The 21,858-nt window shown below is 46.0% G+C and overlaps 2 protein-coding genes across 2 annotated transcripts in view; one reads left to right on the forward strand and one right to left on the reverse strand.

Moving 5' to 3' along the window:
* Positions 1 to 7,804, forward strand: part of LOC134405857 (T cell receptor alpha chain MC.7.G5-like) — a 73,910-nt gene extending 66,106 nt beyond the window's left edge. Inside the window, exons 2-5 of the mRNA XM_063137110.1 lie at positions 962 to 1,237; positions 3,750 to 3,833; positions 5,318 to 5,425; positions 7,616 to 7,804. Of these exons, the coding sequence (XP_062993180.1) occupies positions 962 to 1,237; positions 3,750 to 3,833; positions 5,318 to 5,424 (467 nt within the window). The 3' untranslated portion in view covers position 5,425; positions 7,616 to 7,804. The remainder of the gene's footprint in view (positions 1 to 961; positions 1,238 to 3,749; positions 3,834 to 5,317; positions 5,426 to 7,615) is intronic.
* Positions 7,805 to 15,805: 8,001 nt separating this feature from the next.
* Positions 15,806 to 20,341, reverse strand: LOC134406056 (dolichyl-diphosphooligosaccharide--protein glycosyltransferase subunit DAD1). Its single transcript, XM_063137300.1, has 3 exons — positions 20,058 to 20,341; positions 19,568 to 19,718; positions 15,806 to 15,981 (listed from the first exon to the last, which is right to left on the reverse strand). Exons 1-2 carry the CDS (start codon positions 20,299 to 20,301, stop codon positions 19,588 to 19,590), a joined length of 375 nt encoding a protein of 124 aa, XP_062993370.1. The 5' UTR covers positions 20,302 to 20,341; the 3' UTR covers positions 15,806 to 15,981; positions 19,568 to 19,587.
* Positions 20,342 to 21,858: the final 1,517 nt, after the last annotated feature.

Consider the following 21,858-nt stretch of genomic DNA (forward strand, 5'->3'; position numbering starts at 1 on the left):
TAAAAGGGGTATGCGACGTGGGAGAACTGCTTTGCAAGCAGTTACAAGTAGGTTGATGATATGAAAAAGAGGACAGGGCTTCTGCAGTTAAAGCTGCAGGAGCTATACTAGAGTGACCAGATTCAAAAGAGGGCAGGGCATCTGCAGCTTTAAATGTTGTGATGAAGAGGGAATTTCACCAGGTTCCCCATATATACAAACGATACCTGCTGAATTTTTCTTTTCAATACAACTGTTAAAGATACAGAAGCCCTGTCTTCTTTTTCATATGGTCACCCTATTACAAGTCCATGCCTCCCTTGGGCCTGTGGAACTAATGGCATGGTTCTTTGGATCTAGGTCTATGTGCCTGCAAGTGCAGTTGTGTATATAGGTAGCCTAAGATATGAACATCTTACAGGCAGGATGAAGAGTCCACCTTTAGACTAGACCGAACGTGGTCCAACAGTCCATGTCTCTCCCCACCCCCAAATAAGTGAAGACCACAGTCAGAGGTACCAATCCAACATTACTGGGTGACTACAGGCCAGTGGAGGGTGGTGACTCCGATGTCAGTGGGGCTGTGAATCCACTCCGGGTTTCAGTCAGGACTCTAAAAGAGCTAGAGGGTTCTGACTAGTTCTGAGTGAAACCCACAGCAGATCCATCACCTCACTGACATTGGAGCCACCAGCCTCTACTGCTACAGCCCCACTCCTAGCTCTTGGTACTGGTTGGCCACCTTTGCAACAAGAATGAAAGGTGCTTCAGATGCCCAAAGTTACAGACATTTATGGCATAGTGCTAAACGCAGGCCATCTTGGCAAGAGATGATGTCAAACAACACTAGCACTTACACCCATACGGACAAAATGCGTGCCTGCTATTGGCGCAATGTTGGCTTTCTAGGCAGGAGCTATAAATTTCAGTTGCTGCAGGTCACAGTTGATAACTTCTGATGATCTTTTGCTTCCTTGTTTAGATCTTGATAACGCTGAACCTTCCATCTATAAACTAAAGCCGGCCAAGGAAGGAACAGAAGATATATCTGCCTGCCTCTTCACCGACTATTTTCCTGGAAACATCAGCGTGGGAACCAGTCCAAATAACTTGGAAGGCGCCAAAAGCTCCATTGTTGTCATGAAAGAAAATGAGAAAGACCAAGGCAGCTATGGGACAGTCCTATGGGGACCCACGGACGACAATTTTCAGTGTTCTGCTGCTCAGGGCAGTAAAACCTTTACAGATGAAACAAACGGTAAATAGATGATGATTATATTTGCACTCTAGTTGGAATATTAGTTGAAATCTGGTGCCATCCTTCCTCCTTGGTTTATTTTTTCAGAGTAAAAAGGAGGCATGTCTCTAGGGTGGCCATTTATGCAATGCCAGAAAGAGAAGAAATGCATTTCCAAACCAAGAAGACAAAATGGGGCACCTCTTTACATTGCATCTGTTAATGTATATGTATACATGCAAATTTAGAGATAATAATTATAAGTGAAATAGAAATACAGTACATCTCACCATCACATGGACCTGTGCACCTACTCTCTCAGTCTGCTGTCCAGGTGCAAACTTTTGATGGGCAACCTCAAAGGGTTGTTGTTGTTTTTCAAATAGAGGAGTATCCCACATAAAGTAGGACACCTAATTGCCCTTCATGTTTCCCTTAGCCACAGTGGTTAAGCAATTTGAGCTCAACATTATGGCTTGTTCTGTGAACGATGACTTAGCGTGTCGTGTGAACTATTCCTAACTATAGCGGCTACATTACCACAGTTTAAGCACACTCATTAACCATTTGCTGGAATCAGAGAATAATAGAATAGCAGAGTTGGAAGGGGCCTACAAGGCCATCGAGTCCAACCCCCTGCTGAGCGGCCTAACCATGGCTTAGTGTGTTGTCTGAACAGGCCGTGTGTGTTTTGGGAGGAAACACCAAGGTTTCCTCAATGAGAAGGCAGGGAACTTCGTCTACCAGACAGCTTGTCATTCACTGTGCATCTTCCCTAGCGATATGTAGCCACAGAGATTGTTGAGCGTGTCTCCAGGTCATTGTCTCAGTTCAACCGGGGCAACAGTGAGGAGCAATAGGCCTGGCCAGTGCTGCAAATGAGCTCAGTGTATATCCCAGAACGTTCTCCAGAAGCCTGCATGATAAAGGGTTGCACAGAAGTCTCTTCCTTGGCAGATACTGGCCTTTTCAGAGAACGTGCTAAGCCATGGTAGGGCAGCTAAGCCTTTTGCAGCAAGTGGTTAGTGAGCATGTTTAAACCGTGGTTATATAGCCACCATGGTTAGGCATGGTTCACACAAAACGCTAGGCCATAACGTTTGGCTCAAAACGCTTAACCGCCGTGGCTTAGCATGTCGTCTGAACAGGGTCGACGTAAAAAATGCTGACAGGGTGCCAAATCTCTTTCAACCAGAGGGGCAAATTCCATTTTGGAGAATGTCTCAGGTGGGCATTCCGGTGGTGGGGAGGTCAAAAGGGGATGGAGTGTGTGGCTAAAATTCCAGCATGTTTTAGCTTAAAGCTGTAAATATCAGTAACTGAGCCTAAGGAGAGGCATTTCAACTTTTCAGAATGGGGGACTGGGCAAATGCTGGGAAATGACTGGCAATTGGGGCAAAAGGGTGGAGCCAGGGGTGAGGGGTGGAGCCTGAGGAAGCGGGCATGGGCATCTGGGAAACCCAGGAGAATCAAATTGGGACCATAGGTCAGGCCAGATTTGTCCCATGGGTTTTAGGTCCGACACCCTAAAGAGTGTTCCTCCCTGAAGGTAGAAAGTTCAAAAAACATTGTTGGGAGCACTGGTTCAATAAAACTGTTTGAGGTGCATGATTGCCTTATTCAAAACGGAGGAAGGACAGAATGTGGTAGTCCTCAAGACTGGATAAAGCACAAATACAAGTCTTTAACTGATTTCTGATTTCTCATTTTATTTTATTTTTATTTCACCCATGTCAAAAATCGCCCTTCTATTGACATGCTCCCACGAGGTTTACAATAGCTCGTTCATAAGTCAGCGCGGCGATAAGTGCCAAGCTTTAGAGAGCTCAAGATGTGTTTTCCAGCTCTAGATTTCCCAGTTTTCTAGGCGAAATCCCTAGAAATGACACAAGAGTTGAAAGTCTCCACTTAATGACAGGCATGATCCGGTCAAAGTTAAGCATGCCCAATCCTATGCATTTCTACCCAGAAGTAAGTGTTGTTGAGATCAGTAAATGTGCACAGGATTGTAGCCTTAATGTCCCATGAATTTCAATTGGAGAGATTTAAGCCCATGCTTTATTCTGCTGTCGAAATCAATGGTACATCTACATCATCATCATCATCATCATCTTTTTATTTATTTGTTACCTGCCTCTCCCTCTCGATCGAGGCAGGGTACAACACAAATGCAAACACCATAAAATACACCTTAGATGCTATGGTTGGAGCACGCCCAAGGTTTTCTGGAACAAGCATGTGCATGTGAAAATTAACACAATCTGTGTATAAAAGTTTGGATTTTGCTCTAAACGGATAAAAGTGGATTATGTGTTGAGTCTAGGGTTTTATTTCCTTCCTTTATGCCGAGTTTTGGAAATAACATAGATGCCAGAATGAGACAAAATATATCTTTACACGTTCTGGCATCTATTTTATTTTTCAGTCCATGAAAGGAAGAAGTTGGGGGCGGAGGAGAGAAAACCAACAGAAAACATAACAATTCCTATATCACAAATCATTCTTCTTCTCATAATCATCCTTATCATTACAGCTGATGCAGGCGACTGTGTAAAAAGACAGGGGACGACCCCGGGTCCCACTCCAGACGTGGCTCCGCCTCCAACTTTTGAGACAGGTACGTGCCAGAGGGATAAAAGAAGCAACTTGCGCAAGAACAAAAAGAAATGGAATCATAACATTGTCTTAAACACCATCTCCTGAGCAAGCAGGCTGATTTGTTGTTCGTTTGTTTAGTCTTTGGATAAGTTGCCAGAATTTGACTAAAGCTGGAATTTTGCATGTAAACGCCAGGAGCAGGATTTTCACTTAGGCCTGGTTTGCACATCACACCTACCCCGAATTTAAATAAATCCTGGGTAGTTATGAACGAGCAAGAGTGAGCAAGCGTGCTGGCTCACGGCTGCTCCCACTGAGCTAAACAACCCAGGGAAGCGACATCCCTGGATTGTTGTCCTGAACCTGGGATTGTTTTTGGGTTTCAAGTCTAGGCTCTTCTTCCTGCAACAACCCACAATACTGGGTTCAGACATCATGGACAACAACCCAGGGACATTTAATTCGCCAGGAGCCAGTATGCTTGCTCACTCCCACTTCATTCACAACAACAAGTTATTTAGTTATTTATTTATTAAAACATTTGTATCCCACCCTATATCGCTGGGAACTCAGGGCGGCATACAGATAAAATTGTTTCACCTGTACGGGTTGTTGTGATGTGCAAACAAGGTGCAAGTGAGGATGCTTGAACTTTGTACCTCCGGGATGTGCTCCTCCACCGCCTCGTCATTGCAGCCTCCTTGTTCACCTGCCTCTAGTGACAATGGTAGTGAGAAGGTCGACTCACTGAGGGAGGGAGCACACTGAGGGTGTCTTAAGAACATAAGAAGAGCCATGCTGGATCAGACCGAGGGTCCATCTAGTCCAGCACTTTGACCACACAGTAGCCAACCAGCTGTTGACCAGGGACCAACAAAGCAGGACACGGTGCATCAGCACCCTCCCACCCATGTTCCGCAGCAACTGGTGCATACAGGCTTACTGCCTCGGATACTAGAGGTAGACCGTAGCCATCGATGGCTTCTTCTCCAGGAATTTGTCCAACCCCCTTTTAAAGCCATCCAAATCGGTGGCCATCACTACAGCTTGTGGCAGTGAGTTCCATAGTTCAACTATGTGCTGTGTGAAGAAGTCCTTCTTTTTATCTGTCCTGAATCTCCCACCAATCAGCTTCATGGGATCAACCTGGGTTGTAGTATTTAGAGAGAGGGAGAAAAATGTCTCCCTATCCACCTTCTCCACACCACGCATAATTTTGTACACCTCTATCAGGTCTCCTCTTAGCCTCCTTTTTTCCAAGCTTGCCCCAAAGCCCTCAAAAAACTGAAGCTGGCACTACCTTCAGGCAATCAAGTTTCACCATCCCCACTTTCTGGGCCTGTAGAACGCACTGCTTGTAAACAACAAAACATCGGTTGTTCAAATCAGCCACAAGCCTCAAATGAAAGCAAAAGCCGTTCGCTTGTTTGTGGACATCTATTGTCCTGTGATATTGATCTCTCCCCTCTTTTTCTTTTTTTCTCTTTTTAAAAACGCAATCAGATGAACAGCTGAATCTCCTCTCTCTCACCGTGTTGGGCCTGAGAATTATTTTCTTCAAGAGTGTTGCTTTCAACCTGCTGTTCACCTTCCGCCTGTGGTCAAGTTGAGGTAAGCGTGGAGTCTTTAGATGGGGACTAACTCAATTAGTGGCAAGGGAAAAAGGGCCCATCTACACCTAGCAGGATATTCCACTATGAAAGCAGTATATAAAAGGCAGGAGCCACGCGACTGCTTTATAGCAGTATTGAAGTGCACTGACAACTGTTGGGACCCATTGACACATACCATATACCTCTTTCATGCCACTTTCATAGTGTTCGATCCTGCTTGGTGTAGGTGTATCATGGGCCCCAACAGTTGTCAGTGCACTTCAGTACCACCATAAAACAGTAGTGTAGATCCTGCAGTGCACTTTAAAAGCAGTACTGTGGCTTCTGCCTTTTATATACCACTTTTATACTGCTTTCATAGTGCTATATCCTGCTTGGTGTAAAAGAGCCCCCAGACTGGACCATCCAGGCACGGCTCGGGTTTTTCCACTGTGGATACACACAAGCCGGAAATAAGAGTGGATTTGATGACCCTTGCCAAACCTTGGGAAAAACTGAATAAAAAGTAGTTCTACTCTACATATGAGTTTAACTGTCCCAGGCTGGCCTCTTCATTTTTAATTGTTCTGTGCTGACTTCTTAATTTAAATCTGTCTCCTTTTCTGAATGAATTGTAATCGAGTTAATGTTACGGTTATTGTACTTGCTTCGTTCCGTGAATCGCTTCGAGCACAATGAGTTCTGGAAAATGCAGTTTACAAATACATTCCCTCTGGCTTTTTTAAAAATGCATTTAAAATAATAACCGTGAATCGCTTTTGAGCATGCTTGCTCAAAGGAATTTAGAGCAAACTTACCCAATAATTGAAAGCACTGCATTGCATAGGTAGTGAGTGCCTTTAATTGTCAGGGATATTCCGGATTTGAATGTAGATTTCAGAGAGTTGTATCTGTTAGTTTAACTTAAGCCCCATTCATTTCAGTGGGTCTAGTAACATTGGATACAACCCATAAGCTGTGCTTCCACATTCTCTTGTGTAGTGCCTGCTGTACAGTGATATACATGCAGGCACAGGATGTTCCATCCATTCTAGGAAAACCAGAAACACAACTGCTGCTCCCAACCTGGGGCTTTCCAGGTGTTTTGGAAACAGTGCCATTTCCCCGTGCAGAACAACCGTTTCTCCCAGTCCTCACACTCTGGGAACTGAGAACTAGAAAGTTGGTGAAGACTGCAGGGCTGGCCAAGCTGTGGTCCCGGGCCAAATTTCAGAAGCCCTCTAGACACAGTCAGCTCAGAGCTCTGACAAAAGTGAGCAGACAAGCTGGAGCGTGTTCAGAGGAGGGCAACCAGGATGATCAGGGGTCTGGAAACAAAGCCCTATGAAGAGAGACTGAAAGAACTGGGCATGTTTAGCCTGGAGAAGAGAAGATTGAGGGGAGACATGATAGCACTCTTCAAATACTTAAAAGGTTGTCACACAGAGGAGGGCCAGGATCTCTTCTCGATCCTCCCAGAGTGCAGGACACGGAATAACGGGCTCAAGTTAAAGGAAGCCAGATTCCAGCTGGACATCAGGAAAAACTTCCTGACTGTTAGAGCAGTACGACAATGGAACCAGTTACCTAGGGAGGTTGTGGGCTCTCCCACACTAGAGGCCTTCACGAGGCAGCTGGACAAGGATCTGTCGGGGATCCTTTAGGGTGGATTCCTGCATTGAGCAGGGGGTTGGACTCGATGGCCTTGTAGGCCCCTTCCAACTCTGCTATTCTATGATTCTATGATCTAGCAGCAGCTGTAGAGGAGGGGAAAGAAGGAGAGAGGCAAAAGAAAGAAGGAGTAGCAGAAAAGGGAGAGAGAGAGAGAAAGGGGGTGGCAGAGAGAGAGAAAGAAAAAGGGGTGGCAGAGAGAGAGAGAGAAAGAAAGAAAAGGGGTGGCAGAGAGAGAGAAGGAAAAGGGGTGGCAGAGAGAGAGAAGGTGGCCCCATCTACTTTTATCTCTAGCCTTACCCATTGCTGGCATAGGGCCTCCAACATGTAGCCCCCACCCCTTTACTTCTGCAGCCCTTGATAGAAAAAGGGTTCCTGGAAGGGATCCCTGAAAGGTTGTTTAAACCAACTTCAAAGCTCACTGCAATACATTCAGGTCTTTGGGCATTTGTAACTTTCTGCAGCGTTGTTGTTTGCACAAATGGTTCATATTTCTCCATGTAGATAATAACCAAGAGCTCTTGCTGTCTTCTTCCAGCTTAGAAACGAGAGGAAAACAAGGAGCATCTCTGGGATACTGTGCAAGAAACCCCCAAAACAGACGCCTCTCCAGCAAACACGGAGAAGGACATCTACGCTCGGTTGAAGAGAACTATGCTACATCCTTCCTGCATTCCTTCCCAGCTAGGGTGGCCAGTTTTAATTATGGCAGGGAAAAACTTCACCTTCAGAACCCCAACAAAGGGTGTGGGGTGGGGGGTGGGGGCAGGCAGGGAAAGCTGACAAAACGACTTCCTGTGTTGTTCTATTGTATTATGCTATCTTCTGAATATAATCTACCAAAACATCCTGTGTTGTGTACTGAACATTAAAGATATATATATATGTTTGAATCCCTTGTGCGTTATTTGGTGTTTCATCATCGGCATTTAAAGCATTTTTATTCTACACTTCAGCTAAAAAGGGCTCACAAAGTGGCTTATGAAAATCAGTAATGCAACAGGCCCTGCCTTCAGGACTACAAGCTAAAAGACATGTCATAAAAGGAAAGGGGACAGGGAGGGAGGAGGAAAAAAGAAGCAGCGAACTTGGGCACTAGTTCTTAAGTTATCAAGTTTTTATAGATGTTCTTTCTGGCAGGGAGAAGCAAAGCAAATTCCCCGTTGTTGCGACCTCTTTGGCTGATGACTAAAGCTGGGTATTTATTTATTTATTTATTACATTTTTATACCGCCCAATAGCCGAAGCTCCCTGGGCGGTTCACAAAAATTAAATATGGTATGTCTCCTCTTGCCATGGTGGGAGCAGCCCTTTATGATTCCGCAGGTTTCTCTTGGAAAATCAACAAGAAAGGAAGGGCACCGGGTTAGTTTAGAAGCAAGAAGCAGGTGTCATAGCCAAAACAACAACAGCCCTACAGTGTATGGTGTGCAGCGAGGGGCATCCAATGGGTATACATGTGAAACATCAAAACACACACCACAATATAAGTCTGTTGTGTTTAAGTGTTTAAACTCATTAAACAAAATTAATGATGTCAGTGAGGCAGTGAATCTGCTCCGGGTTTCCGTCAGAAAACTGGTTCTGAAGGAAACAGAGCGGATTCACTGCCCCACTGACTTCAGAGCCACCAGCCTCCACTGGCAAATGGAAATCCCACATTTTGTTCCATCAGTATCCAATTGGACTAGAAAATCGGGGGGAGGGGGAGAGACACCACAAAACTGCACAGTCCTAACAAAAAGGATTGCCTGCAACATTTTTTTTTAATAATCGCCAAATGCAATTACTCAGCAATGAAGGTAAGATGCCAACTATGGATTTTGAAATGGCTCCAGTGCCTTTAACAGTTGTAGGAATGGTAGAACTGCACCACCAGCAACATAAGAACATAAGAAGAGCCATGCTGGATCAGACCGGGTCCATCTAGTCCAGCACTCTTCCACTCAGTGACCAACCAGCTGTCGAACAGGAACCTACAAGCACGAAATAGGTGCAACAGCTCCCTCCAACCCATGTTCCACAGCAACTGGTGCATACAGGCTTACTGCCTCTGATACTGGAGGTAGTGCATAACCACCAAGGCTAGTAGCCAATGATAGCCTTCTCCTCCAGGAATGTATCCAACCCCCTTTTAAAGCCATCCATCATCACATCTTGTGGTAGTGAGTTCCATAGTTTATGCGCTGTGTGAAGTTCTTTCTTTTATCTGTCCTGAATCTGCCACCAATCAGCTTCATGGAACGACCCTGGGTTCTAGTATCATGAGAGGAGAAAGATATCTCCCTATCCACAGTCTCCACAACCTGCGTAATTTTGTACATCTCCCCTTAGCCGCCTTTTTTCCAAGTTAAATAATCCCAGCTCTTGTAGCCTTCCCTCATAGGGAAGGAGCTCCAGATGCAACATCTACTACCATACCTTCTTTCTTAACTTGACACTGGCTCCTGGGCACTGTCCTTGATCAGGATGTCATAAATTCCAAACCTTGAGACCAACACACTGAGGGCAAAAATGGGTCCGAGAAGGACTGTTGAGTCAAATGATTACACACACACACATCTCTTCCTCCTCCTCACATCTCCTAAGACACTTGAGTAGGAGGGGAAAAGCCTTCATAATTTCCCTATCCAGAAATCAGCTAATGAAACAGAGCTGAGCACAACATTAAACAACTAAGTGTATGATGTGCCCATGCTCCCAAAGCAAGAAATAACTGGGCGTGTTTAGCCTGGAGAAGAGAAGATTGAGGGGAGACATGATAGCACTCTTCAAATACTTAAAAGGTTGTCACACAGAGGAGGGCCAGGATCTCTTCTCGATCCTCCCAGAGTGCAGGACACAGAATAACAGGCTCAAGTTAAAGGAAGCCAGATTCCAGCTGGACATCAGGAGAAACTTCCTGACTGTTAGAGCAGTACGACAATGGAATCAGTTTCCTAGGGAGGTTGTGGGCTCTCCCACACTAGAGGCCTTCAAGAGGCAGCTGGACAACCATCTGTTAGGGATGCTTTAGGGTGGATTCCTGCATTGAGCAGGGGGTTGGACTCGATGGCCTTATAGGCCCCTTCCAACTCTGCAATTCTATGATTCTATGATCTAATGAGACAACCATCTCCATATCTACTCAGGCCTACATCCCCCCACCAATTTCAGTGGGTCTTACTTCTAAGTCTGCGATATTTTGACCTTCGAGTTGCCTGCCTGTATTCTAAGTAAAATGCACATACCATTCGAGCCCAAGACTGCAATACTAAGGATCGTGTACTGGAAATATTCCCCAGGAAACCATCCCATGCTGGTGAAGAGATGTGCGGGTGCATATTATTTTGTGACAGATTAGAGCCACTGGCCTTCCAATTGTACCTTCAGTGCTCTACAGAGAGCCCCGACATGCCTACATTGGTCGGTACAGAGGTGGGCAGACTTCAGACTTTTTAAAAAGCAAGAACCTGGAAAAGGTCCACCTGTTGGAGCCAGATGCAGAATACTAGCTGTGAGATTGAACCAGACCCAAAATGGTGGCTGTGGGGGAAGGCAGCCAAGGCAATTGCCTATGCTGAGATCTCCAAAGTGGTGCTGGCCTTGGCTTCCTGACCCTCCTGATTTTAATTTCATTTCTTAAGACGTTTTAAATTATTATGTTTTAGCTGGTAGGCTGGCATGATGCAAGGCAAAGTGCTGCCCGCCAGCACCAGTTTTATTTGGGTTCCGAAGAGTGGTTTTCTGTTTTGTTGCTCAGACTGTCTCCTTTGCCTTGTGTGTAGGTTCTTGAGCAAGTTATTTTTCTCTTAGTCTTACCAGTTGCCTTCTGGGAAATGGCTGTTTTTGTTTTGTCTAGCCGTAACCAGCATGGCAGACACTTTATGAATGGGCAAGCACCCTTCCCCATGGCAACCATTTTGTGAGAGAACCCACAACACTATCAACATTCCAAATGTGCCTACTGACCCAAAGCAATTGGGGACCCTTGGGCAAACCCCACAAGCCATACAATGGGCCCGTTCAGAAGACACCTTAAACCATGGCTTTAACCATGGTGGATAAGCCAGAAAGCCAGGCCGTGTTCAGATGACACCTTGAACCATGGCTTTATCCACAGTGAATAAGGCTTTTTGCTTTATTCACCATGGTTAAAGCCGTGGTTTAAGGTGTCTTCTGAACACAGCCCAGCTTTCTGGCTTAATCACTGTGGTTAAAGCCATGATTTAAGGTGTCTTCTGAACAGGGCCACAGGGATGATCTGTATATCCAAGTACGCATTTTTCACTGTGTTAGTACACATCAGGGAACTTATCATACACCAACATCACTGAATAAAGACCTAGGCAAAGGTAACCAATGCACCCTCACATTTTACAGGTTAGGAACACTGAGAGATGCAGCCATGCCTTCAATTTTACCTGTTAAACCATTAGAAATGAGAAACTCCTGCTTATTTGCTGCTAATTATCCAGGCATCAATGAGTACACCCCAATCTATATTGTGTTGCCACCCAGTTTAAACTATCAGAACAAAACATGGTGGTCTTATGTCAGGTATTTAATTAACAATATACACATTAAATTATAATGAATAAAGGGATCTTCTTGATTGATAGAACTCTCCTTTCTGAGTCACATAAAGTATTAGTTCGATTTTACTCTTGCGTTATTCCGAACCCTTCCAGGGTATTGTGTCAAGTTCTATTAGGGCAGGCCCTGATAGGCTTAAATGAGAAGGGTAGTATTTTGGTTAAACAGTTCGGAGAAACTTCACGATGTGAAGAGCAGTACGGCCACGGACACCAAGGTGGGATCACCCTCACTGGAGGTATTCAGGCAGGGATTTGGTAGCTGTCTGCTAGGAATGGTCAAACTCTGGGCATCCTTAATTGAGTTGGACAAGAGAGGATTCAAAGTATTCACACACACACACCCCACAACTGTATGGCTACATACTCCTCTAACTCTGCAATGCAGATTGGCAGAGGTGCAAAACACCTTGTGCTAATTAATAATTATAAGAATTATATTAAAATATTATAATTAATTCTTACATTTATATCCCAGGGAACTTACGGAACCCTCCTCCTCTTCTCCACTGTACCTGATTAGATACTGGCACATAAAAATGTTGGGCCCAGCTCTCACGTAGGACAAGTAAGTTTTTCTCTCTTATTTGGTTGTTGATTCATAGAAGATTCCACCAATTTCTAAGCAAGCACCCTGTAGGCTGCATCGAAGTGAGAACTACAGGTGGACAACTCCTAGACCCCTGATCTCCTTTTTTATGCTTCTTTATCTTTAAAGCAGACATGGACTGAGACGCCTTTCAAACAGAGGGCACCTTCAAATACAACAGGAATGGGCAACTTGTAGCCATCCAAACGTTTTGCCCTATAACTCCTGTGTTCCATGACCATTGGCTATGGAGCTAGGGGGATGGGAGTTGTAGCCCTCCAGATGTTTCAGCCTACAAGTTGCAACATCCCTGAAATAGAGAACCATCTTCTGTAAAGTAAGACACATGGGCCCACCTTAAATCTTATGCGTGTCTACTCAGAGGTAAACCCCATGGTCCTCAATAGGACTCACTCCAATGTAAGTGTGAATAGGACTGCACCCTAAGACCTTTACAAGGAAGCTAGATTTCTCTGAAAACAAACGGGCCTTAGTTTGGGGTAACTGTAGTTAGAATTGGGGTGCAAGAGAGAGAGAGAGAAACATGTACAAAGTCAATTGCCACCCGAGATCAAAGCCAAAGACTTCACCCGCCGTCTCTCAGAACTTCGACATGGAAAGATTATTTTTAACCTGATTCAAACAGGTGTTTTCAACCACCACCGGAGAAGCTATTTACATTTAATTCTCAAAAAATATCTTCTCATTCTACACCCCGCCCACCCACCCACAAAGTAAGTAAAACAGGAAGATAAATAAGCAATGCAGGACGTGGAAAATATGTCAGCCCTAAGTGGGTCAAAGCTAACCACCACCTCACTTCCATGACGTCACAAGCGCACCAGCTTATCTGGGTCAGCTTTTGAAGCTCTTCCCGCAGAAACCGCTTCCTCTAGAAAACAGAGTTGTTTTTCAAAGAGGTGGGGGAGTTTACAAAGAGACGGCACGTGTCAGAGCTCAGGTGGCAGAATGGGGAGGTGGGGCGAACGTTACACCGCAAGGCAAGGTACACAGTGCTGCCTGGGGTCGAGATGGACCGCAAAGCCACTAGCAGGTGCAATGATCTGGGGTTGGAAGGGATGCAGCTAAGTATAGCACCACCACCAAAGGGTCTGCAAGAACCAAGAATAACTTTGCGGCTGGTTCAGTTGTGGGCAAGCTGGAAATGAGAACTGGGGCACAGACTCCACCCCCCCCCCCCCCGCCCACAGCACTAACACTTTGAATGGATCTACTGTACCAGGCGTATTTGAATGTTTTTCTTTCCATGTCTGAAATATGCCAATTTTGTCCATTCAGGTCACCAGAGACCAAATGGTATCTGTTGGAGTTGCCCCAATTCTGCAGGGCAGCGTGATGGGTTGTGTGTGTGTGGGTGAGAGAGAGTGTCTTCACGGCCATGGGAAAGAAGTGGCAAGCTTTATGGCACATCATGGGACCTTCTTGCCCTTTTTGAAGGCGTGAAGCATGAGTAATGGAGGGTCCTCTACAGATGTCTCCCTGTCGATAAGACTGCATTCACATTGATATCCAAAACTGTGTCTTTCTGTAAATTAACAGTTGAAAAGCCCTACTGGGACAGACTGTGGCTCTTATGTAGACCAGGATCCTGTTTCCTTGAGGCTAGGGAGATGCCCTCAGGAAGGTCCAAGCATGAGCACAACTCCTCTTCCGTATTTGTCCCGTTATACTGCCTCTGAACATGACAGACACCATTTAACTGTAATGGTTAAGAGCTAGCAACAGGCCTATCACCCATCTCTTTGCCTAGTTCCCTTTAGATCCATCTTTATTACTGGCCATTGTCACGTCACGTGTGCAAGTTTGTACAATACAGTCATTTCTTCGGCATAGTTTATGTTGCACAATAAAAACCTGCTAGCGCCGAGGAATGGCAAGGAGCTATACAGGCCCATGAAACTGTATCTGCTGGCTACTGAAAAAAGATCATACTGAGTAGCCTGGGGCTGAAGAGTTTACTATTCAGTCCATACATTTTCAAGCTTATCTTGGCAACAGCCATGAAAATGCACTGCTTTTTAAGGGAATGGCGTGATTCCTAAGAGGGTTGGGGGCCTGTCTTGAATAAACAGGACTGTGCAGCAGTGGTAACGCTCTGACCATTGGTAATGCTAGCTGGGAATGATGGGAGTTGGAGTACAACATAATCAGAAGGGTCACAATTTTCCTACCACTCCTGTACATCTTCAATCACCCCCCGCCCCCCGTATACCACAGAGCAAGGTGTTTATAAAATAATCCACCTTTAAATCTCCTTGCTTTTGTATGAATACAGATGATCAAGCCCACAACGCCTCACTGTTGCTGGCCAAACCCAGCAATGAAAAACAGCTACCATAACATTGCACCATCTCAAATATTCACTCAGCAGAATCAAGTATTTGATGCCCTTCGTACGTTATTATCTCCCTGGTTCTGCAAACCTAGCACGTAGGGGGGAAAAGATGAGCCAGAGGTGTGTATAGGAGTGGTGGTGGTGGTGTCATTTTAGCATGCAACCCCGTGTGCATAGGTGATGTGGTACATTCCTGTGTGTGTGTGGGGGGGGAATGTTTTAAATGGCCTGCTGAATGTATGAAGCAGCTCAGAATTCATAGTAGAAGTGGAATCTGAATACTGTTCTAAAAATCTTTCTTTGCCAATGTTATCTGGCCTTGTAAGGTGGGTTTTACGATTACTAGATTCAGATTTCAATACCAAGAGAGAGTGAAGTGCTATGAACCGTAGAACTGTGCCGTCCTGCACTAAGAAGGGTCCATGTTGTTTCCCAGAGCTAACGATACACTTTAAGTAAGGACTTCCGGCAATTCTACTCCCACATCTATAATTAAAAAGAAACAGGTCTGATAATGTAATTCACAGAAGCAGACACCAGATGGCAGCAAAATAAAGCAAATGACGGGTGACCTCTAGCATTGTCAAGCAACTCTGGAAGGAAAAGAATAATGCTGTTGAACAATAAAGGGCTGATGTCATAAATAGCCAATCAACTGGAACCACATGTTTGGTCTGACATAAGTAAGGACTTGCTTGGTTAGCTGTGGAGAGCAGAACCTGATCCAGGCAACTATGCACAGTTCTCTTTCCTGCCACAGCAAAGGCAGACACACTTTGGCATTCTGATAATCCTGGTTAAAAGGAATCAAACATCCTGTTGTGGCAGAGTAGGACAAACATTCCAAGCAGTGAATGCCTGAGAAGCACACAGTTACAGATACTTCAGCTTTGTTTAAACCAGGAGGATTCAAAAGGAAAGAAACAAGGTCCTGGATGGAGACCAACGTTTAGCCTGCCCAACAGCCATAGGCAGATGGAAGTTGTAGAAGAGGGTGCATTTATTTGATGAAATATCTACTGACAGTTAAGTCAGTCCCGTACCCATTCAATTCCGTTCTTCCAAGGACATATCCCAGACAGTACTTTTGCACCCAGATCTTCCACGATGTCCTTCATCGGTTGGAAGGCACAGGATGATCTCAGCCCATACCCGGCCAACTCAAGCCCTCCTCTCCACCTACCACTGAGAGATGAGATACAAAAAAGATGTAACAAAAGAGGTTTATTGAGAGTCAGAAAATGGGAAGGCAATGGCCATTTCAAGGAAACTTTTAAATCCCCTTCACTCTTCCCACCGAGGGAACAAATCAAGAGTCCATAATGTGTGGTGTGGTGCCAGTTCAGTGGGGTGGGAGCCTTCAGCAAACAACCCAAGTCCGGGACCTACAAGGAGAAGAGAAGTTCGTTTTTAAATGTGTGGATGGCAAAAGATGGACGGTTAATTTGCTGTACCAACATTGCACCAGGCATTAAACTCAAGACCAGACACCCTAAAAGTCTACCTGGAGTTTTACGTGGCTGACAAAGCTGCAAAGCTACTAACTCAACTACACATTGATGCTTCAGTCCATGCTCAGACTACACAGTGACTCATTTTCTCCCTGGTCAGTGAATAGAAAATGATGGAGCTTTCCAATTAACACTATAAACCAGGGATGGACAATCTGTGGCCCTTCTGATGTCATCCTTGGCCATTATCCACGCTGGCTGGGGCTGAAGGGAATTGGCATCTAACAAGATAGAGGGCAACAGAAAGAGCAAGGGGACAGGAGCAGGCGCGGGGCCCGCTCCAGTTGGACCCTTCCCCCGCCCCCCACAGGGCAAACTGTCATCTTGGCCCTGTGGGGAAGAAGAAAGAGCAAGGGGACAGGAGCGGGTGGAGGAAACATCGGGGCCTGCTCCAGTTGGACTCCCCTCCTTCGGGAGCAGGACAACCCCACCAGCCCTGTTCCCGGTCCACTTAATTTCTCTCTCTCTTTCTCCCTCTTCCCCCCTGGACTCCTTTTCCTTGTGTGTCATGTCTTTATTAGACTGTAAGCCTGAGGGCAGGGACTGTCTTTTTTGCTTACTGTAAGTCACTCCAAGAGCCTTTTTTTGGCTGAGTGGGGTATAAATGATTATTATTATTATTATTATTATTATTATTATTAATAATAATAATAATAATTAAAATAGCAGTTCCCCAGAAGTCTAGGATTGCGCTCTGCACTAACAAATACTGGCCCCATTCAGAAGACACCTTAAACCATGACTTTAGCTATGATGGTTAAGCCAGAAAGCCAGGTTGTGTTTGTTAGCAGAACCACCTCCATTTTTAACAGGAAACTGTAAAATCTCCATTGCACTCCAAGCAAAATGTCAAAATGCCCTGTATGAGAATGTCTCCTTGTGTGCGTCCTTGCATCCTTGATTACTAATATAAACAAGAGTCCTGGCTCCAGCTGTCTGTGTCGAAGTTAACTCTCTGTAACTTACTGTCAGGCCAAAAGTATTGTTTACAGGACTGTTTAGCATAATTAGCTATGCCTCAGTGTTACATTCTGATTGGTTAATGCTGCTACTGGGCCCTGCCCCTTGAAAGCTTTAATACTGTACCATATTCCCTATGTCTTTTGTCTGATTGCTCCCTTTGAAGAGACCAGGCCTTGATTACTAATCAATAAAGCGCTTTTGAACCCTCTGTCGTTGGAATGGTGGAGTCGTGCTTAAGGGCTGTTTGGATCTCGTCCTTGGGTGAAAAGAACATTGATCTAACATGTTCAGAAGACACTTTAAACCACGGCTTTAACCATGGTGAATAAAGCCAAAAACCTTATTCACCGTGGTTAAATATGTCTTCTGAACATGGCCTGGCTTTCTGGCTTAACCACCATGGTTAAAGCCAGGGTTTAAGATGTCTTCTGAATGGGCCCACAGACTGCAACATCAACTCAGTGTGCAGAGCTTTACTTTGAGAATGTTAATCATGTTGGGGTAAGGGGGGAGGACATAATAGAAGAACAAGGCGGGACATAATGGAGGTATACAAAATTATACATAGTTTGAAGAATGTGGATAGGGAGACATTTTTCTCCCTCTCCCACAATACTAGAACCCAATGGGGTCATCCCATGAAGTTGATGGGTGGTAGTTTCAGAACAGATAAAAGGAAGTACTTCTTCACACAGTGCATAGTTTCGCTACCACAAGATGTAGTGACAGCCACCAATGTGGATGACTTTAAAAGAGGGTTGGATAAATTCCTAGAGAAGGTTATTAATGACTACTAGTCTTGATGGCTATGTGCTGCCTCCAGTATCAGAGGCAGTAAGCTGGGGAACATGGGCAGCAGTGTGCTGTTAAACCTATGTCCTGCTGCACCTATGTCCTGCTTGTGGGTTCCTGGTTGACAGCTGGTTAGCCACTGCGTGAACAGAGTGCTGAATTAGCTGGACCGTTGGCCTGATCCAGCATGGCTCTTCTTATATGACTTTAGGCTCTCCACCTTCCAATAATGGGCACCGCATGAAGACAAAGGCATCTCTGGCTTTATTTGTATGGGGAAGGTCAGCAGGGAGAAGCCAAGGCAGAGAGAACTTACAATGGTAACCGGGACCTAACCCAAGAACCACAATTCAAGAAGGATGCAGACAAGCTGGAGCGTGTTCAGAGGAGGGCAACCAGGATGATCAGGGATCTGGAAACAAAGCCCTATGAAGAGAGACTGAAAGAACCGGGCATGTTTAGCCTGGAGAAGAGAAGATTGCAGGGAGACATGATAGCACTCTTCAAAGACTTGTAAGGTTGTCACACAGAGGAGGGCCAGGATCTCTTCTCGATCCTCCCAGAGTGCAGGACACGGAATAACGGGCTCAAGTTAAAGGAAGCCAGATTCTGGATAGATATCAGGAAAAACTTCCTGACTGTTAGAGCAGTACAACAATGGAACCAGTCACCTAGGGAGGTTGTGGGCTCTCCCACACTAGAGGCCTTAAAGACGCAGCTGGACAGGCATCTGTCAGGGATGCTTTAGGGTGGATTCCTGCATTGAGCAGGGGGTTGGACTCGATGGCCTTGTAGGCCCCTTCCAACTCTGCTATTCTATGATTCAAGATGCATCTACATGAATAATGTTCACGCTATGCTAGCATTACAATTCCTAAATGTGAGCACTCTTATCTCCTGAATAGGAGACGAACACGAGAGTAGCTACAAATGTTTTTTCTTCTAACACAGCGGTTCTCAACCTGTGGGTCGGGACCCCTTTGGGGGTCGAATGACCCTTTCACAGGGGTCGCCTAAGACCATTGGAAAACACATATTTCCGATGGTCTTAGGAAACTGTTTTTATTTATTTTATTTATTTATTTATCATACTTATACCCCGCTCCTCAGCCAAAAAAGGCTCTCGGAGCGGCTTACACTTAGCAAAAAAAGACAGTCCCTGCCCTCAGGCTTACAATCTAATAAAGACATGACACACAAGGAAAAGGAGTCAAGGAGGGAGGGAGGGAGGAGAGAGAAAGAAGAGAGAGAGAGAGAGAGAGAGAGAGAGAGAGAGAGAGAGAGAGAGTCCAGCAGGAGCAGGCCCCGATGTTACTTCTGCCTGCTCCTGTCCCCTCGGTCCTTCTTCTTCCCCACAGGGCCAAGATGGCAGTTTCGAATGACTCTTTCACAGGGGTCGCCTAAGACCATTGGAAAACACATATTTCCGATGGTCTTAGGAAACTGTATTGACTGAACTATGTCATGTATCATCTTTTGTATTATTAAAGCTATTGTTATGTATTATTTTCATTAGCAAACCATCCCATGACAATGGATCGTGTAGGGAAGAACGAAAATAATTTTATGGTTGGGGGTCACCACAACACGAGGAACTGTATTAAAGGGTCGCGGCATTAGGAAGGTTGAGAACCACTGTTCTAACACAAGCCTCCGCTTCCCCCACCCCCAAGCACATGCCTCTGTCCTGACCAGGCAAACATACCTGCAAGCAAAACCTCCTTCTCAGCCCACAAAGTTGATGACAACAAGATGCAAGATGGTGCTGGCAAAGAGGAAGTCAGCGAAGGCCCGTTCCGGTGAGATCCCCTGAAATTCCCCTTTGTTCTGTGGGTTGATTTGGATCCTCAAGCAAACTAGAGAAAAGGGGGGGGGGGGAAACATAAAATATTGTAATGGATGGTTGCTGTGGCAACAACTGGTCTCTATCCACGCCCCCACGTTGCCACGACGACCGTAGGCACCCCATCCTCCTTCTCCTCCTCCCAGTCAAGCAGCGGCCTTACTGTTGCCATGGCGACAAAGAGCCCCAGGCCAACCATCCCACCCGGCACAGCGGCCGTTGGGACCACGCCCCCCCCCACGCGGTTGTCATGCCGACGTGAAAGAAGGACCGTTGGGCGGTTGCCCCGGCAACCATGGGGCGCATGCGCGCCCGCTCAACCCCCCGCTTCCCGAGTCGAGGAGCCCCTCACCGCCCAGGATGAAGCTGCCCACGGCGGAGATGAAGCCCGAGAGGAACGAGTTGAAGGGGAAGGTGCCGACGCCGAGGCAGTAGCCGAACTGCAGCGCTCCCGTCAGCATGACGTAGAGCAGGTAGGCGTCCAGCACCTTCAGGCGGCTCGGCGTCCCGCTGCTGTACTCGGCCAGGAAGCGCCGCACCACGGAGCCCACCGAGCTCGCCCCGGAGCCGGACGACCCAGAAGCTGCGCCCGACATCGCGACGGATCAGCTCTCCGGACGGCCTGACTGAGTGGACGGAAGCGAGGGGGAAAGCTTCCCGGGTCGCTTACTGCGGGCAGAGCGCATGCGCGGAGAGCCTTTCTCCCGCATCGCGCGTGCGCAGAACTAGACTTGAGTGCCCGAGGAAGCCATGTTTAGTTTGGGCTGCCGTACGCGCTTGCGTACGCTGTTAACGCCGGCACGGGAAACACAAGCGTAGAATCAGATTTGTTTCCCGACAGGGCTCATTCTTAGTATGGGCTAGCTTCTGCGCATGTGTAGTACATTCATCCTTCCGCATGCGCATTGCTTTCGCTTCTAAAGGGAGGACGGCAAAAGTGATTTAAGAACGCATGCGCAGTGGCCGTTGCCCACCTTTAGATGGGAATTACTGTACACGTTTACGCATAAAAAGTCCTACAACTCCCAGCATGCCAGTCTTCGGCATGATGGGAGTTGTAGAACTTTTCCTGTGCAAACATGCATAGCTCTGCGCCCTTCAGGTGTTTTTTTAATTGTAATGTTCATTTAAAAAAAAAAGTTTCCATATTACATCATTTAATAAATGCAAATAATGATAAAGAGGAGCCATGAAGCTTAAAGAAAAACAGGCTTGGTTTTGAATAACTAGCTGGCGCCTCTGGCATCGAGCTGGAGGAGAGAAATAAGCGCGCATGCGCATGTTCAACTAGGCTTCCTTCCGGAGTTAAACGTGATTGCCAAATAATGATAAATATTGCAATTGTGTACGCATGCGCAATGAGAAGTACCTATTTCCAGCTCTCAGGTAACAAAAGTAAATTGCCTGAAAATTGGCTTTAAAGAAAAGAAAATAGAAGGCAAGGCGCTCTTGCATGACACTATAACCTTCCATCCCATAATTGCAACCCCGCTTCTGCTTACTATCACATAACCTGAATTGTCCTACCCTAAGGTCAGCATACGACGATGACCCGTTATGAGCTGGCTCCTCCTGTGGCTTTAGTACTATCCCTAAGATTCGTGGCGAGCGGAAGTAGCTGCTCATTGCAATAGGAAAACAAAACTTAACGCTCTGCATATGCTCAGAAACAGTCCCTGCCAAACAGCCTGAAAACGTGTGTGTAGGGGGAAAGTGGCACTTGCTAATGCCAGGCGCAAACTCGCGACTGCGTAGCTCGTCTGTGCGAGGCGACTCGAGAGCTTCATACTAGGGCGGAAAGACACCATTTCAATAAACAGGAACGCAGGCAGAAGGCATTATTTATTTATTTTATTTATTATATTTATATACCGCCCCACAGCCGAAGCTCTCTGGGCGGTTCACAAAACCTTCAAAAAAAAATGTCCAGGGCAGCGAAATCGGGTGGTGGTGGTGGGGATGCAATGAAGCTTCCCTGCTTGCAGCTGAGAAAGAGCCGTAAGAGCTTAGGAAGAGCCCTGATGCTGGATCAGGCCAAGGGTCCATCTAGTCCAGCACTCTGTTCACACAGTAGCCAACCAGCTGCCCACAGGAAACCCACGAGCAGGACGTGAGTCCCAACCCATGTTCCCCAGTAACTGGAAAATAGCCTT

The sequence above is a fragment of the Elgaria multicarinata genome, chromosome 11 (genome assembly GCF_023053635.1).
Source record: "Elgaria multicarinata webbii isolate HBS135686 ecotype San Diego chromosome 11, rElgMul1.1.pri, whole genome shotgun sequence".
NCBI classification, from domain to species: domain Eukaryota; kingdom Metazoa; phylum Chordata; class Lepidosauria; order Squamata; family Anguidae; genus Elgaria; species Elgaria multicarinata.

What these genes read in the sequence shown, in the direction of transcription:
- LOC134406056 (XM_063137300.1), bottom strand. Translation starts at nt 20,301, where the DNA reads ATGTCGGGCGCAGCTTCTGGGTCGTCCGGCTCCGGGGCGAGCTCGGTG. An exon ending in GGGCAGCTTCATCCTGGGCG is followed by an intron (nt 19,719 to 20,057) that starts GTGAGGGGCTCC and finishes CCTTTTCTCTAG; the next exon opens with TTTGCTTGAGGATCCAAATC.